This window comes from Aulonocara stuartgranti (assembly GCF_965226115.1).
Source record: "Aulonocara stuartgranti genome assembly, chromosome: 20".
In the NCBI taxonomy this organism is placed as follows: domain Eukaryota; kingdom Metazoa; phylum Chordata; class Actinopteri; order Cichliformes; family Cichlidae; genus Aulonocara; species Aulonocara stuartgranti.
The window spans coordinates 25,818,232-25,837,015 of NC_138956.1; the positions used below are offsets into that span (position 1 = coordinate 25,818,232).

Sequence of the window (18,784 nt, forward strand, 5' to 3'; positions counted from 1 at the left end):
GCTGCAACTGCATATCATAACTTTGTCTTCTCTCTCCCATAGTTTATGTTTTGTCCAGTTTTTTGTTTTTTCTCTTTGCGCTTCTTCAAATCGTTTCTTTGCCCTCACTCCAACCAGTTATGGCTGTCCCTTTGAGTGGTTCTCCCAGAGGTTTCTTCCTGTTTTGCCAACAGCTTGCTCACTTGTAATATATTATATACTAAAACTCCTTAAGAAAATGATTGCTATAACTCAGCAGTATATAAATAAAAGTGAAGTAAAAATACCTCCTCCAGTTTGTATGTGATCATGGTAAAAGCTCTGAAGACGCTGTCTGTGGAGCCCGTGATGGTGATGATCCTTTCAGGACAGGATCCCTCTGAAATGTTGACTCGTGCGCTGCTCTGTTGAACCAGAAGTCAGCAGGTTATTTAAATTTCAGTAAAGGAATAGTTGGAAAATAAGTCCTTTAGCATTTGTTCTGTATAACAGTTGGAGGTGTGATGCTATATTTAAGGTTATATACTTAGCGTACGAACTTAGCGTAGTGTAACTTGTGAAGAGGAACAGGCCTGTTCCAGCTTTTTGGACAGCCTGGAGACACTTCAGTGATTGCCCCATTTCCACTTTTTTAGCTAATCTTCTCACAAATTTATTGGAAACAGGGAAGATAGAGCTGGCCTAGTGGATGCCTTTAGCACACTGTGTCCCATTTATGCAATACATAACATAAAGTGTGAAAAATGCTGAACTTTTTACCTTTGGTTGCTGTAGCCCCATAGTTAACATACAAACACAAATAACATATCCGTCCTGTTTTCTTACTCTTGACAACTAAAAATATGATACACATTTCCCCAAATTTCAGCTCGTTCTTCTTGGTCTGTTCTAAAGTGGCAGTACAGCTCATAATTTTAGAGAAAGTAGAGTGATAATGACATAACATTGACATGAGAAGGTGACGCTGTTTCTGCCCTCGTCTTCTTCCATTTTGTATGCTGGCATTTCTGGGTAAAGTGAGCAGACACAGGACTGTGTTCTGACCTCTGGGACATTTTCTCCAGGCAGCCCACTGACTCATTCCCCCCACTGTGACTGTAAGGCCCAGTGAGGACTGACAGGATGAGGCTCATATAATTGGGAAGTAACAAAAGGCCAGAACTGCCAAGCTAGATGGATGGATGAATGGATGACTACCACTAGTGAGAGGTTTGTCCCTTGTCCCATGACCTAACTATTCTTCTGTTTATCCATATGCCTCATAAAATACGACATAAAACCTTAGCAGCAAGAGAAAGAATCAAATGTGCTGTAAAGTGTCAGCCTAATTACTTTCTAATACAAAGAGTTATCCAAGCCGCATTAGTTTGGCTGCACCCTTGAGATTTATAAAGAGGGAATCGAGGAGCAGACATAGAAAAGAGGAAGTTGTTTTAAGCAGGAAAAAGAAATAGAAAAGAAAATTGAGAGAGAGAGCAGCTAGATGAGGTGCAGTGAAGAGAAGAGAGGGAGGACTTAAATTGAAAAAGGTGCTGTTATTGCCCAAAAGGCAATTCGGACAATGCACCTGTTCTGTATGCTTTTCAGACTCAAACCTCCAAAACAAGAAGAGAGAACTGAGCTGTATTATTATTATTACATGCAACTGCCAGAAAGCCTGACCAGTATTAGACGGCCTCTTGAGATTAAATTATGTTTTCTCTGGAGATGAACATACTGAGGGCCTAAAATAACAGAGATCTAGTGACTTCATGTCTTGATGTAAAAGATAGGGACAAAGTGGTGCACGGTAACAGCTAGTCACATCAGAGAAGCTGCATTCACTAGTCTCAAATGACACAAAAACATAATAATTAACACAGCAGAATGCTAAACAATTCTATTGAATGGTGTCGGAATGGTGATCGAAATCATGGACACTGTACCTCTTCCCGTATTCGTTTCACAGTCTCTCCTTTCTGAAAAAAGATAAAACGAAGGACAGCTTTAAACAGATGTAAATGTGCTTCAGTTCACCAAACAGTTACAACACATTGTTAGGCAAAATCTGCCATTTCTAACCACGTTAGATGGAAATTGCTCAGAAAAAAAAAAAAAAGCATCGATAAGGCTTCAGTCTGCAGTGTATGCAGCGATGTTGTCATTTGCACTAACTTTGCAAAAACATATCAAATATACAGCATCTGAGCATATGAAGGAAATGTACACCTGCTGTAACGGCTGTGCTCGCAGCACGTGTGAAGAGCTCCTGCCAGCGACAATAACATTTTGTCAGACTTGTGTCACACTGCAGCACATCCTCCGCTGATTTTTTGATTGCTTCGTCTCCCCTCTGCTATTTTATTTTGGCTCAACTTCATCCAACCTGTCATACCTCTGTTCACACTTTCGTGCAGCAACTGACGACCACTTTCTTTCACCAGTACCAAAAGCAATGTCATCTCACACCTCGGCAAACACTGTTGTTTATGATCTCGGGAAACGTATTACTTGGAGTCTATTGTGACTGTGCTGCTGGTGTTCTATTGATGGGGAAAGGATGAGATAGGAAGGGGAAAAAAGGCTGGAGGGTGGAGCAGTTATTATTTAGACAACTTATTAGCTCGAGTACTTCAGACAAAGTGCCTCCCACTCTGTCGAGCTGCACAGTATGCCCCATATTCAAATGCTTTCACTCGCTTCCTTTTTTACATTTTCTGTTGTCCACATCCATTGCAAAATCATTCTTTCCAGCACTTCACAGTTTTCTATATTCCTCTATTTTTCTTCTTTCATCCATTGTGATGCCTTTTGTAGGTGCAGAAGGCTCGATAGTAGGGGCTACTGAAGCAACACAGTCTCAATAGGCATTTCCTAGCAGACACTAAAAGTGCCCACAAGGGGCCAACTGTAATGCAGTATGTCTTTGGAGCTCAGTTTCAACAGGAGGCTTGCAGTCGGTGCTCTAATGTTTTTGTTTGATGGATTACTATGGCGCTTTGTGAAAGGTGGGGGAGGTCTTAAGAGGGTTGGTTGAAGACAATTACATTTAGGATGGGAATATTCAGAACAGCAAGTCTTTGTTACAGAGCTTTGTGTTCTGGTGATTCAAAACAAAATCAAGGCAGAGGGAAATTATTCTGCAGATGCTTTGAATGATGGAAAATGGCTACTGAGTTATATAAGAGCAAAACATCACCCATATATTTTAAATCACTGTTTTTTTAATGATTATTCCCTTTATATATGCAGATATGTTTACGAGTAGAATTAAAAATAGGAATTCTCACCTTTCCTATGATGCTGCCAACCTCCTGAATGCAAAGGGATGAAGATGATAGAGCATAAATAGAAACCAGGGAAAAAGCAAAAACTGATCACCCTCATAGTAACTGTTTATTTTTAGCATGTATGATTATGAAAAAAAAAAAACATTTTCACAGGACTCTGTGCACCTGTGAAAAACTAAGTACACCCCATCATTCAGTACCTTGTAGAATCACCTTTAGCAGCAATAACTTAAAGTAATCGTTTTCTGTGTGACTTTATTTGTTTAGGATTTTTGCCATTATTTTCATTGAAACACCTTGATTTTTTTTACAGCCATTTGGTTGTGACCCTTTTTTGGCCAAGCTTTGACGGCCTCTGTTTCACTCTTTGAAACCATCTTGACTGTCAGTGACTCCGAGATGGCCAGTTCCTGTGACTGCAGGACCCGTTCATCATGTTTGTGCTCATAGGCTTTGTTTGGTTCTTGACACATGTGGCTTGGAGTTTCTCTAAGCATCGCACGGTCTGACTTTAGGGTGAATTTGCTGGGATGCCCACTCCTGTAAAGACTGTGGTATTGTGTTAACACGCAGCTGAATCCTGGAGGCCAGCAAGCTGCCAGAACTTGTGCTTTTACAGAGGTGCTCACTCTTTGTCATAATCAATTAATCAAATGCATTTGATTATCAGTGCCTGGCTGCTGTTTGCCCTCTTAATTCCGGTGGAAACAGTGAGGGTGTGCTTAGTTTTTCGCAGGCCTGCCTATCACATAATTCCGTGAAAGCTTTTTATTTTTCACATGACTGTGATGTGTGAGGCTGTGACAAATCTTGTGCTTGAAAATGCCTTGAGTGCTGAAGCATGCGTGCATTCATTCATAAACAACCTTTCCATGCATGAGCAGTCGTAGTGTGAGGGTCACTCCCAAGCCCCCGTCGCCAAAGTCCTGCTCACAGTTCATGGTGATGTGGGAGTGGCACTCAGGGAGACGCATGAACAAGGCTCATTCGCTGGTCACACAGTCAAGCGAAGGCCAGCACTCGTTCTGTGGTTGTCCGAGATCGTTCAGTGCTGCTCTGGGAGAGAACAGAATTCAGAAAATATGATTCTTAATTATTTTTGTGTTTGTAACATTTCCTCCCTACCACACATATGCTCATGCATACACTATTGTTTCTAGCTCATGGATTTCTGAACAAACATTATAAATACTTGAAGAGAAAAATTAATTCAGCAACATCATTCACTGAGCACTATGTGGCACTATTATAACTAATGGTGTTCTCATTCATTTCTGGGAAATTGGATGCTTGTGCTGTATCTAACTCTATTGTTTACTAAACGATAATTCTGGAAGATCAAAAAAATTCAGATAAATGAGGACAAATCAAAGCGGAAATCAAACACATTTGTGACACGGAAGAGCTTTCAGGCAGGCAGAATGTAATTGTGAGCATCTCGGTGAGAAAGTTGTTCATTAGTTCAAGTCGATGTAATATCGATGGCGAAATTCATAACAAAGTCCTAATGAACACCACTGTGCATGCAGGGTATTGACCAGGAGCACCAGCAGTGTCAGCGATGCTGCATCTCATCATAGCTTTGGGATTGGAAGAGACTGTGGGTGGCCATCGATGACTAACTGTGTCTTCATTACCTGACAAGCAGTTTCTCTCACAGCAAGCTGAGTGACTTTTAAAATTGGATGTAACAAAGAAAAAAAAAAAAAAAAAGAGTGTAGCAGGAGATTCATGCAAAGTTAATCAAATTCATAAAATGGAAAATGTTTGGGGCTTCTTTGGGGATCTGATTTTATCTGCTCCATCACACTCGGATGGAGGGAAAAAAAAGTGTTATGGCGAAGCGGAGCAGAATTTATACACAGACAGCAAATTAGATGCATCTGTAGTCATCCCAGGATGACATTGTGGCAGCAGCTTTGTGCATGCCAGTTATTTGACAAACCGAATGATGATTAATGCCTGAGTCACCTGGATGCTTACAGTCTTAGCATGACGTGCATAATTAGTTCACTGAGTCATTTTTGCTTCCTCTTGTTATTTTTTTTTTTATATTGCCTTACATTTGTCAGCATGGAGAGCAGAAGTGCATGTACAAGGGTGAAAGATGTGGATTGCTGCATCTAAATAAAACTGTTTCTTATTAGTTTTAGAACTTTCCAGTTTCCAATTTTTTAACAAAGTGAGCAACAATATTTTTTTAGTCTAAACTAACTAGCTAAGGTTGGCATCACGTACCAATCAATAAATTAATAATTGGTGTATAAATGTTGAACATTTGTGAAAAATGTTGATCACAATATCACAGCAAGAAGAAATTGGATCATTTTATTTTATTTTATCCTTGTTGATTAGAATAATAACGCTTTGGCTAAAAGCTAATGTCAACTAGTGAGCATCGTCAAGAGCAAAATGGCAGGCTTTAATGTTTCCAAGTTAATCATCTTAGATTGATGTGTTAGCAGGCTATATACTAATTAGCACTAATCCCAAGCTACAGCTGAGGCTGATGTCATTATTGTTACTGCAGTATTCTTAAAGGTTCAATAAATGAGATTATGAATATTGATACAACAGCACATGGCTCTTTGCTATGTAGATATGAATTAGTAAAATAATGATCTCTTAGCAAATAGTGAAGTCACATTTATAAAGAGGCTACTTCAGCGAGAGGCTGCTCACTGCACATGATACTGGCTCAAGCCCCATCCCCACCCTAACTCTAACCACACAGACCCATTTGGCTCTGCAGTGAGCGCCATTTGAAACCAGGAGCCCTGCTGTTAAACCATCCCTGTGTTTTGTTTTGTTTTGTTTTAAGAGAAAAGTGGTAATAAAGGCGGAAAGGTGGAGCACAGTTCAAAGCATTCAGTCAACTCAGACCCCATAAAAACTGATAACAGAGAAAATTTTAATTAATGTATTTATATATCACCCAACTTAAGTGCACTTGTTTTATCTCAGCTCAGAGAGTCTTGAGAGTCTTCACTAGGGTTTTACTGCTCTGCTTTACTCTCTGTTTTACAATGTGTCTGCCTCCTCTGTGAAGGAGTAGAGTTAGCTTAATTAACATATCACCATCTTCCCCTAATCTCTACAGAAAAAATACATAAAAACAATGCTTCCCAAGCATCCTGCAAAACAGCGAGTATTGCTGAGCAGAAACTCCCAAAAACAAGCTTGGTGATGGTGGCAAATGGAAGCAATAACCAACAGACGGTAATAGCAACAATCGACCCCTTGGATAATAAAGTAGGCTTAAACCACAACCAGCTGCATCAAATGATTCTTTGTGGGGCTTCATAGCACATAACAATTAAAGCTCAAATTTATAATAAAGAGTTTTTTAAAAACACTATTCCTACATGATATTTCCAAAGTGTAAATATTATTTTCTCTATTCTGTGATCTACTATAGAGCTACATTTGTGCTTACCAATTTCACCCATATCAATATATCTGTGCTCCTATCTTCCTTAGAAATTATATAACTACTTCTTTGGTCCAGTGGACTAAAAAAATTCGATACCTTTGACCCTACAGTAGAAAACCTTTTCAGCGGCAGAGTGAGCATTTATTCTGTGGTTCAGAAATTGTTATCATTTTCTTTAAGAATGTCATTAAGAATAACAAAATTATCTCCTTTGACTCTTTATTTGAAAAGTATAAAATTTGCTATGAAAAATTCAAATGTCCCTTTAAAGCAGTCCTGTAGACAGTTGCTAAAGATCAAACCAAAAACCTTAAAGTTCCTTTTTTAAACCTGTAAGACAAAATCCAACACATTAATCATGCAATACTAACTAAGATAAAAGATGCCTGAAAACAATGCCGCTTGGGATCTCATTATTAGCTACATTTACATGCCAACTTCACTAGTTTCTCTGAGTATTAACTGCCAAAAAAAGTTCTGAATCTGTAATTCAAGTCATCCAAGATGACACCAATCACAAGCAACAATGGGCCATAAGTTAAGGTAATCTAATTTCATTTAAAAAAATATTTAGACTTCAGTCTTTGAGCTACACAACAACAGTGATCCTAACACTTGTATGGCAACAACTGCTGTGTCACGCAGATCAAATGATTTGGGATGTAATGCACTTTTAGCCCGGTGCTTAACTCGAATGAGATGGAAGGCTGCCTGTCCCCATTCAGTGGATCAATGAAGTCATGACCTGCTCTGAAATGAAGAAGGTGAGATACTCTGTTTATGTTTCACTTAAGAATATATATATTACAGAGTGTTTTCTTTTCTTCACTGATTATTGCTTAGGTGTAAACAACTTGTACTTTATATAGACACCTTAATTTCCATGCACTGTAAATCTGTTGTTTTCTATTTTGCTTTTGTTATCTTTCTTTATTGCAAGGAGGCAAACAATTGTTAAGTGTTTAAATAACTAAGTTTAACTGAGTGAGCATTGCCTCTAAAACAGCCCAGGGGAGGCTACATGGACCCATTAGCTCAACTAAGTTTTGAAAAACAAATGAAGAAAAAAGCAATGCATAAATTTATAAATAATGATGTTTGAGAGTTTTATATAATTTAATAATAATTTAGCAGTATGCACTTTCATATGACTGATCATAACCCTAACCCTGCACTTTGGCATGTCAGTATCAACCATTGCTAGCAAAATGGTGCTTTGCAATATCAAAGAAAAACAAACACCTGAATCCTAAAATATCTACTGAGGTGATCTAAAGTGTAACACTAAATGTAATTCAGAACATTTGAGCTTTTTTAGGTATTATTTTACATAGTTTAAAGGTACCAGTATGACATCATATACAATCTAAAACCCTTCTGTGACATTTACAGTAAAATGTATCCACACAGCATAGAAAAATATAAGCATGATTAATTTGTTGGCTTCAACCTATTTTCTTAAACGTATCAAACCGTCAATAAAATCCACATAACTGAACTGTTGGGATTAAACTGGAATATAGTTTAAACTCTGCACTTTCAATACAAGTTGAAACGGAGACTCTCTGAGACTGCTGCATCTTTGGAGTCAAGCATGTTCATTGACTCCAAAGGGTTAAAAAAGTTGAAATTAAACTTTTGCTACTGTATCTTAAGTAGTTCTGAAGCTGTGACAACATTTGTCCACAAACAGGCAGACAAACGCCTGTCCAGCAGCTTTATGGTGGTTCTTCAGTGTCTTGGGGACTACATTTTTGAACCATGACACACATGCACTCAGAGGGCGAAAACAACAACAGCTACGTTTTTGCAGCTAGTAATTAACGTCTCCCCTTTGACTCATCAAGGCCACTTGTCTGCCAAACACATTCCAACCAGCCTACAGTGCTAATGCATACCAGCCTACTGCTGCAGTCCTTCTGACAATGCCTGACTTATGTGTGTGCGTTTATAAATCTACATTCTGTCTATACATTTGGTGAGCTATAAGAGGAGATCATGTTTAATAAATGGCTGTTATTTTAGAGTAGATCCTATTCCGCAGTGACTTGTTGTAGGCAGGTTTATTGCTTTTACTTAACGTGCAAGGACATCGTTGTTTGTTTGATTTATTAATGCACTGGATGCCTGCAAAGACATGTTCAAATACTTGCACACAACCTTCTTAAGATGTCGCAGAGGTTGACTGTCTCCGTGAGCTTTATATTCCCACCGTGGCCATGGCACGTCTAACATGCTAGCCCATCAAAATGTGGCAGGAAGTGGAGCGGAGTGCCTTTGTGCTGGATTCAGTTGCATCAAATCAATCAGCCTTCATCTGCTTTTTTTTGAAAGTGATGCTCATTGGATTGACTTACAAAGCTATCAGTTAGGAGCTCATCTACATACAATTTCCATAAATATCAAACAGAGCCAAAGGGGCTGGAGATAAACAAAAACTGGAGCATTTTACTTGCCATCAGCTACAGATTTAAGGCTAAGTAATCATGACTTTAAAGTTGATCGATGCATCCTGAACACATGTGTTATCACAGAGCACATTTATGCAACCCGTAGGCTAACTTCATTATCTTTAGGCACTGAGGGGCATGGCTAAAATGTTAGCACTTATTGCATTAGGAGTTAATGGTTAGAGGGATCATTATGTGCATCTCTGTGGGTTGATAACAAGGCATGTGCTCTGTGTCTGTGTGAGGGCGGTGAGTCTCTGAACTCTTCATTTCCAGAATCCCAAGCAGCACTGTTGCAGGATGAACAGAGCCCCTCTGTTCTAAATTAGACCTGGTAACAGAGAACACGGAATTAGCAAAGTGCAGACTGCAGCACTAGGCTGCCAAACTGCAGTCAGACTAGGAAAGAAAGGTGAAGAGTCCACCTACTGTTCTGCTCCTATGTCACTTATATTGTGACCTGGGTCTTGCTCTGCTTGACTGCATAAAGCATGAAAGAGCTTCAGTTATGAGTCACTGCTTTTATCCAGCCTTATATACACCGGATTAGGCATGACTTTGTAACACAAAGACTGAAAACAAATGACCATAAGAGTCCTTGGTTACTGTTGACTAAGTAAAAGTAGCCAGGTTCAAATAATTTTTTTTTTTTTTTGGGGGGGGGGGTTGTGATTTGGGGGCTGCTATGCTAAACTGACCGAGTATGTAATAGCAAAGGTCACCACTTTATTAGTTCATCTGGATGTTTACAAAAAGCAGTTTGGGTAATAACTGATTCAATTCAATTGTATCTATACAGCACCAATTCACAGCAACAGTCACCTCAGGGCACTTTACACTGTAAGATAAAGACTTTCCAATATTAAAGGTAAGAACCCCAAACCCTTATCAGCAAGCACTTGGCAACAGTGGGAAGGGAAAACTCCTATTTGCCAGGAAGAAACCTCCAGCAGAACTGGGCTCAGGAAGGGGCAGCCATCTGCCGTATCGGTTGAGGGGAGAGGGGAAAGAAAAGATGTTGGGGGCATAAGAAGAGATAATTTTAGCCTTGCAAGCAGCTTGGCTTTGGGAAGGCAATGCCTACACCAAAATATCTCAACAAATAATTCTAGTGGTCATGTATTCTCCTAATTTTGGTTATTCTAACTTGTTTTTACGACATCACTAGGCTGACTTTTATGGATTTTACTGAAATCATTTTTGCACAGATACAGACTTTCCTTCTCGCTTGTGTCTCTGTCACTTTTTGCTTACTAGTATCGCTATACTGCTGAACTGTTGGATGGAGCTTTTGCATTAACATTTGTGATTCTATGGACATTTGTGTGAAAAATACTTAAACTAATCACATTCTCATTAGCCTTAGCTGTCCTTTTGGATTAATGCAAATGATCATGTCAGCATGCTAAATTCACACGAGAAGAACAGAGCTGACGAGCCCCAAAATGGAGGCCAATGTGGAAGCGTATTAAACCTCCTCTGGTTTTAAAAAATTAGTTACGTTTGAATGGAAGTCAATGGAAAATGACCCTTTATATTTCACCTCGGTATTCCTGATGAATTTATGACTGTCAGTTGCTAATTTTGCTAAGTTATTCATGTTATTAGCTAGGTTCAAATTAGTGAATACAACAAAATGGTCAAATAACTGTTTCCATTAGTGTAAAAAAACAGCAGTGGCAAAGCAGATTATGTTTTAGAGTGGTCGCTTCTTGTGACTGACAAATTACTAATGCTCAGCTCAAAACCACTTAAATAGAATTTACTAATCGTTGATGTTTTGTGGCCTATTCCACCATTTATATACAGTCTATGGCTAAAGTAGATCATTTAAGTAGGACAATCTGCGTCCTTTCAGTATTTTCACTAACAATATGTAAGATTAAGTTGAAGTTTTTTGCTCAAAGGAACAATTTTAGCCTTGTTGTCTTTATGAAAGTTGGTGTCTTCAAAATACTTGTAAATCTTTCCCACAGTCATTAACTGAGAACATATAGCACATACAACATGACAACGAATAAAAAATCGACAGAAAATCCCAACACCACGCTTGTTATTAAAAAGATGTAACAATGTAAAATTATCCTTAAAGTTAAATCGAGCAAGAATCCAGAGTTGGTGTTTTTTTGTGAACCGTCCATAACCTCAAAGATATCATGGATAAAAGCAATCGGCATACATCCCCTGACAGCAACCACAGTTTTTTTTCTTTTCCTTGCCAGATTTTCAGGTGCTTCCACTACAGAGAGTCTGTCAAGATGAAAAGAATGTTTTACAGCGGGCTTGTTTGGAGGACTGGGCACCTGTTCTGAGACAACCGTATCCCTCACACAATCCTGGCAAATAGGCGATTCTGGGCTGGCTTAGAGGAAATGGTAAATGGTAAATGGCCTGTATTTATATAGCGCTTTTACTAGTCCCTAAGGACCCCAAAGCGCTTTACATATCCAGTCATCCACCCATTCACACACACATTCACACACTGGTGATGGCAGCTACATTGTAGCCACAGCCACCCTGGGGCGCACTGACAGAGGCGAGGCTGCCGGACACTGGCGCCACCGGGCCCTCTGACCACCACCAGTAGGCAACGGGTGAAGTGTCTTGCCCAAGGACACAACGACCGAGACTGTCCAAGCCGGGGCTCGAACCGGCAACCTTCTGATTACAAGGCGAACTCCCAACTCTTGAGCCACGATCGCCCCAAAATGAAGAAGGAAATGAAGAAGGACGTGCCTGGTCTCCATGGTGAACAACAGAAACAGGGTATGCCCCCGCCTCTCCATATGTGGGACCGGGGGTATTGTGTGTCTGCTCCATCAACACGCATAGGCGAAGAGGACAGGGTGTCCCTCGGGTGGGCACATATGGAGCAGTAAGTGGGAGGGTGTCAATGTGTGTACACACGCACAGTGAGAGTACCAAGAGGTGAAAGACCATTTACACATATGTATACCCCCCCACCCCAACATTCATATGCCTATGTGCCCCAAAACAAAACTCAAAACAAGACACACACACAGCTGCTGGGATGAAAGGAGTCAACAATCCACACAAGACACACACATACAGACAGTGTCCAGTGGAAGCACAACAGCGGACAGGCTTTGATCTACTCAGAACTTCCACAGGAAGACTTTATACACCCATCTGTCACGACAAACTCAAACTGCTGCGATGTTTGAGTACACGGGGTGACACAATGAAAGCGTCATCTCCTCAGACAATGATGAAAAAATACAACAGACAAAAGCAATAAATCTCCAGGCTCCTCTTTGCTACTGGTTAGTCGGTCTCCAAACTTACATGAAATGCACACGTCTGCTCGACTTACGTCTAAACAAACGTTCGGCCATTTTAAGCGTCTGTCTGTAAATCTGATTACTTACAGCAGAGGAGAGGGTGTGTGAAAGCACTAACATAGCTAATGACTGCATACTGAATAGAAATGATGCAAAGGCCTCTTGATCAAATAAACTCTATTCCTTGTAATTGAAATTTTCAAAGTGGAAGAGCTTGCTTGGATTAGCTTTAACCACATCACAGCAAATGGTCATTCCAAGATGCAGCACTTGTACCGCTTTTTGAGATGTCAACACATCTATGTGACTGTGGAATTTTTAAGTGAAATTTTTGCCTTTGTACAAATAAAGCGTACTATCTCATGAATGCTTTCAAATTCTCTTTAAGCTGCAGCTAATAGTAAAAACATCATTAAAGTTTAAACCTCTGCTTTAGCGCTACAGCGTTGTGTGGTGACTCAAGAAAAACTTTCTTCTAGTCTTCAGTGAGGAGCTGCTAAATCCTGATCAGACCAAAGAAACATTTTGCATCACCCACGTTAGATTATGAAGAAAAAAAAAGAAGAAAAACTACAATAAATTGACAGTAAATCCCTTTCAGTATAGTTCAGCAACATATATTGCAAGAATAATGAGCACTCGATTGAAGAATTAAACGGTTACACCAATACAGCTGCACTTCCATAACCTCTCCAGGGTCGAGAGGCAAAAAAAGAGAGAGGAGAAGAGGGCTTTAGTTGTGAAATAGGAGAGGCTTGAAATTAAAGAGTAGTGTTTCATCTCTCGGCATGTCTGTCTCAGCTCTGTCACATATAATGGGAGGGGTCAGCCCTTGGCACAGAGGGGACTGTCCTCTGCTATCAGCCCACCGCTTCATCTAGCGTTAAAGCATAACCGTGTAAGCCTGCAGTTCAAGTCGCCTGTCAACCGCAGGGCTCCAGAGAGGGTTATCAGGCCCCCGAGCTGTCGGCTGCTCCTGCAGCAGAGAGAACGGCCAGCGGTCACATTCACTACGGCCACCGCGCCTAAATGTGGGCTGACGCTGATAAGATTACCCCAGGGCAGTGTGTTTTTAAAACATTCAGTAAAACTACAAGATTTCTGATTTCTGATTTTATAAACAAAGCCGCTGAAAAGCTGTCTTCACAATGAACGCGCCTAATTGAAAATCCTGCGATAACACGCCTTCTGAAACTTTGAGGGTTTGTCAGCTGGGTGGTGGTGCGGGGTAATACATTTGTAGCCATTTATACACACAATAATCTTATTCACACAAGCTGTAGAGCCACTGTTTATTTACATCACTGATATTGGAAACGGCTGCATTTTAAAAGTGGCAGGAATCGTTACTGTCAAGGCTTCTTCTTGTCATTGCAACTTACAGTCATGTCAGTTTGTCTATACAGCTTAGACACAGACAGCTTTCTGTGGCAGAATCTGCATACTTACAAGGGAACCCGGCAGCTAATGAACAGCAGTGTAATTGACATACTAGCACGGGAGTCTATAAAATGCCATCAGTTTCTCTCACTGTCAGGGTGGAGCAGTATTTATTTAGTTCTGGCTCAATGGGGATTAATAAGCATATACCCTTGAAGGAATGTGGCCACTCTGCGATTGATCAGTTCTAGATGCAGTTGTTTTTTACAAAGAAACACATCCCCTCATTAGGTAAACCCCAATCCCTCCCTTCTTCTCATTATTGCCAGTGGGGGGGAAAAAACAACAACAACACAAACATGCAGATAATGACCTTATAAGGAGATGTTTGTGGGCTGTCAATTGTTATATATATGCATATATATATATGCATATATGCCATGTGGCTGTTGGACCCAGGCACAGCGTGCCACTGTCTGAGCCTGTATTTACACTGGCTTTAGTTAGCATAGGGACAGTGGGGCCCAGGCATACATATTGTACAACTGTCATTTAACTGTCAAATCCCCCAACAAAAAATAAACAAATAAATAAAAATCTGGTTTCAAACAAAAATCTTCAGCATATTTCATATGCTGTCCCCGAGTGTTTATCCTTCTGGATACAACATTGAAATTTTCTAATCATTTGCCTTGCCTCTCCTTACAATGGCGTGTCTCTTATTATCAGAGAGCTCCTACTAGGACCATATATCATTTTGAATGGCTTTTTGGCATGGTGGAGAATACACTTTGGCAGGGTATTAACTCCAGCTTTTATCCCATCCTTCTTACTGGATGAAGGTCACTCCCTCTATCTGCAAAATGACTTTTCTCTCTTCTCTTTCATCCCTGCTTTCCTCCCATCCTCCACACCAGGGCATGAGTCAGAGAATCTGACACCTCACAGGAGAGGAGAGTAGAGGGAGGAGAAAGTGAGCGAGATGGGAGACAAACTGAGGAAGAAAACAAGCAGAGATGGAGACAGTTGGAGGGAAGAGAGACAAGTTGATCAATATCTCGCAGAAACAAGGAACCTGAGACGATCTGGAGTGGCCCCCGCTTCCTTGAGGTACAAGACGCTGCATTAAACATGGCAAATCCATCAGTGCACAGATGGTGCAGGAATCCTCATCATAATTCTCAGCTGTGCAATGTCCTTTATAGTTTCGCACAGTTCGTCTGCAGGATTATACTGCTTGCAGCATCACTACGCTTAAGTTGGCTGACTCAATGGTGTATTATTTGACATAAAACATTACCGCGCGTTGAGCTGAAACTACGGATTACATAAGCTTCAAAACAAACTGAGCACAAACCCAAAAATAGTGCGGTCCCTGTTAAATATTTCACGCGCTAGGCAGCTGAAGGGGGGATAAAAAGCTTCTCTCCTTCTCTGTCGCATACAAACACACACACACATAGATGCAGATGGCCAATTGAAAGAAAAACCTCCATTTAGTGTTCTGTAGGGCAGAGCGGATTACTTCATGAAGGCAGTCTTTTAGCTTATTCGCACGACATACAGGACTTACTGGATTTGAGTGTTTAGAATACACCTATCATTACTTCTTAAGGCGCTCTGTAAAGACAGCATAAAAGGTCCTCTTTGACGGTAACTTCTGGACTAAATAAATCATGCTCATGAGACTCTTTGTGAGACACAACAGGAGAGTCATGAGGCTTGCTTGGTCAATCTTTGGAGCTCAGCACAGAGCTATCTTTTCATAGCAGGGACAGCCCGAAGCTCTGTCAGCCACTGGGTCTGTTTAAAGAACAGCAGTGAGGGTCACATTGTGTTAGAGAAGAAAGGGTCTCTTCATAGCAATACAAGAAGATTCAAAAAAGGCTCTCTGTGCTGTTTATATGCAGGGAGGGCGCCAGATCACAAATCAACAAGTACTCATGTAATGTTGTTCCATAGCTTTCTTGTGTCTCATGGTAAAGCATGAGAATAATAATGATCACAATAGGAGTACAGCCTCAAGTGTCTGTAGTTATTAGATAGTGACAAGCACAGGTTAATCACTCAAAAGCAGGTTAATTGCTACAGGGGATTTATCTCAAGTATTAGAGAGGAAATTGATATGTATTGAAAAAATGCTCCTGTGATACAACATCTAAATTAAAGCCTGAAAGAAGGCGATGATACTTCTAAGCTTCAAACACTGCAAGGTATTACAATTAAATTACTGCTGAAAAGCAGAAAAAAATAAGACAAAGATAAGTCTGTGATGCGATAAAATCAATAGAATAATATTGAAATCTGCATGCAATTTAAGCTGTTTGCTGTCCCATGCGCTGCTTTCACTACAGGAATGCTTTTCCCGTATTCTCCTTATGAGTAAAAAGTGATTGAATATCCCCTCATATCACTCTGCAGAACTCTTTATTAGAGTAAAGCTGCTGTGCTGAGCTACATTTACTTGATGACTGCAAAGCAAAACTAAGCATTGTGCCTTTTTTTACTCCCTCCTGCTGAGGGATTATTGGCAGTTCCCAGACGTTGGAGCAGCACGTGTCAGGTCTGGCTTCTGTTATTTATGAGGCCTCACAGCCCCAGCCCTCACTCTGCAGCAGAGATGCAGGTGGGGTTTCATTATTGAAGATGTTCTTCCACTTCTTATTAGATCTCTGACTCTCAGAGTGCATTAAGGAATTGCAGCTGGACAGAGAATCAGCAATACATGATGGCCCACCTCTTTGCCCCCCAGAGTGTTTTTAAAAGATACGTGTGCCTCTTATATCAGACAAATTGTATGTCCTACTCCCTTCCCAGAAATAAATAGTGTTTGCACTCAAGCAGATGCCCCGTTCACTACACACAGATGAAAAATCAGTTTCTTATTGATCTCGCCTTTGTCCTTTCAGAACACATATCTAAATCATGTTCTGCTCCTTCAGTAGAACCGCCATACAACGCACTGCATCCGAGCCAAACATCTATACTCTAAGTAATGTGCAATCCTCTAATTGTGCCCCCATTTCTCTCCGGATGTGAACATGCAAGATTCATGAGCATCTCCAGGCAGCAAGGATGATGATTTCCTAAATCGATGAGAAGGTCCACTCTCAGATGTTTTTTAATTGATTCTATTGTACTAAGGAGCCTAAACAATATGCTCAGATTATTGCAAAATGTAAATGAAACTGCAAGTGAAAACTGAAATACCAGAGCCAATATATTTGGAAGCAACAGCTAAATGAGAATAATCCTGTAAGGAGTACTGTTTAGGAACAGTGTGTGCACAATTGAGAGGAAAGTCAAAGAGTGTCATTTGTGTTATTGTTTAGAAACTTACAGTTGAGCAAATGTGGACGGATTCATACATTTAGGGTAAATTATAAACATTTCCAGACAAAATGCGTTTGCACAATATATACCCCTACGTAGGGGTCAGCTTGTTATGATAGTTCTTCCATGCGGTGCAATACAAGTGCACTTAGGCATCTTGGTGAATAATGGTGCTGTCACATACACTCGCTGCCTCAGCACCAAGCGGGCGCCCACAGTACGGGACTTGTTGAGAATGATCTTTGTGTTTCAGGACGGGCCTGGCCAACGGGGTCCACTTTCATTATCATAAAACCGTGCACACACACAAGAGCCCAATTGTCTCCCCGCTCTTACTGCTGTCCCCTGCTCATCTGGGGACTTTCTGCCATATGCTGGATTTAACAACCCAGTCATTTTACGGCTTCATTAATTCAGCTCCACACACAAATGATTTCATCCTACACTGTTCTCACATGAGTGCGCACGAGTAAAAACATTAGGGACTGTAGTAATTTAGAACGACGGCAGGAATTAGGCAGTTAAAGGGCCTGATTGTGGTTGTTGAGACGAATGTGTAAGCTAAATTGTAAATATATGGCTTGATGTAGGCCTAATTCGAGAAATAAGACACTATATTTGAAGCCGACAGCGAGCAAGAATGTCACGTATTGGATAAGAGGTGTTTTAAGTTGGAGAATAGGGAACTAGCTGTCCAAAAATGTGCCTTTCCAAATAAACCGACACTTACCTGATTTCATGCAAAGGTCGCAGTCAGCAGTTCCCTCTAAACTATCCCCATGGATCTGTGTTGGCCGGGCTTTGTATCCACATAGAGTCCAATGACACGGAGGTGTAGTGCGGACTGTCCTCCCGGAGTGTCAGCAGACTGGAGTGCAGAGCGCCTGTGCGCTGAGGAGAGACACACACACACAGAGAGAGAGAGATGCAGGCAGCGACCACCCCGCTCACCCTGATAGCCAGTAACCGAGGCAGCCCGTGGGACAGAGCCGAGTGTTCTTTGGGTAAAAATCCTCCGGTTCAGCTGCTTCCAAGTGTCTGATATCTCTTCATCCCTGCCTCGGTCGGTGTGCTGCTTTTGTGATCCTTCCAGTCCTCACAGGACCTCTGCTGAGAGCGTGCCGCGCCTCTTCGCCCTGTGCGTCGCACCGCAGATTGACACACTCAAGATCACGAGTGCTTGCTCGGTCTCACTGTACACCAACTTGTCTCAGTCATAAAACGGAATCAGATGGAGAAATGCACAATGATCGGGAGAAGTTTCATACCTGAAGGGTATGCCAACTTAACCTAGTTTAAAAAAAATAAATAAAAAATAAATCACAAAATATTACATTACAACTGATTTTAATTAACCACCTTAAACATTATCCCGCTGAGTGCAAGGCAGATTACCCATCTTTGAGTACAGTTTCAGGCTTTAGGCTTTACATATCAATGATAACGGTAATCTTAATAATGCAAATATTTAGTCAATTTATAAAATGTGCAGATCAAAATTCACTGGCTCCAGCAAAGTTGGTGGCGCAGGGCTTAAATTTAAGCTTTCTTTTGAAGTTTTAAACCAGCAACTTTCTCTCACATGGCGCCATCTAGTGTCTATGTCTTGATATTGCTGTTGTTTTAAGCGTTTCTGCA

The 18,784-nt window shown here is 40.7% G+C and overlaps 1 protein-coding gene across 2 annotated transcripts in view; it reads right to left on the minus strand.

The window, feature by feature from the left end:
- LOC309697265 (poly(rC)-binding protein 4-like) overlaps positions 1-18,509 on the minus strand; it is a 34,768-nt gene extending 16,259 nt beyond the window's left edge. The window contains exons 1-5 of one of the 2 annotated variants that reach the window (XM_082519042.1): positions 17,877-18,509; positions 4,115-4,299; positions 3,249-3,272; positions 1,905-1,937; positions 267-383 (exon numbers count right to left, since the gene is read on the minus strand). In XM_082519042.1, coding sequence (XP_082375168.1) covers positions 267-383; positions 1,905-1,937; positions 3,249-3,272; positions 4,115-4,222 — 282 coding nt within the window. In that variant the 5' untranslated portion in view covers positions 4,223-4,299; positions 17,877-18,509. Of the gene's footprint in view, positions 1-266; positions 384-1,904; positions 1,938-3,248; positions 3,273-4,114; positions 4,305-17,876 lie in introns of both variants that reach the window. The other variant, XM_082519041.1, reaches the window with a different exon arrangement.
- Positions 18,510-18,784: the final 275 nt, after the last annotated feature.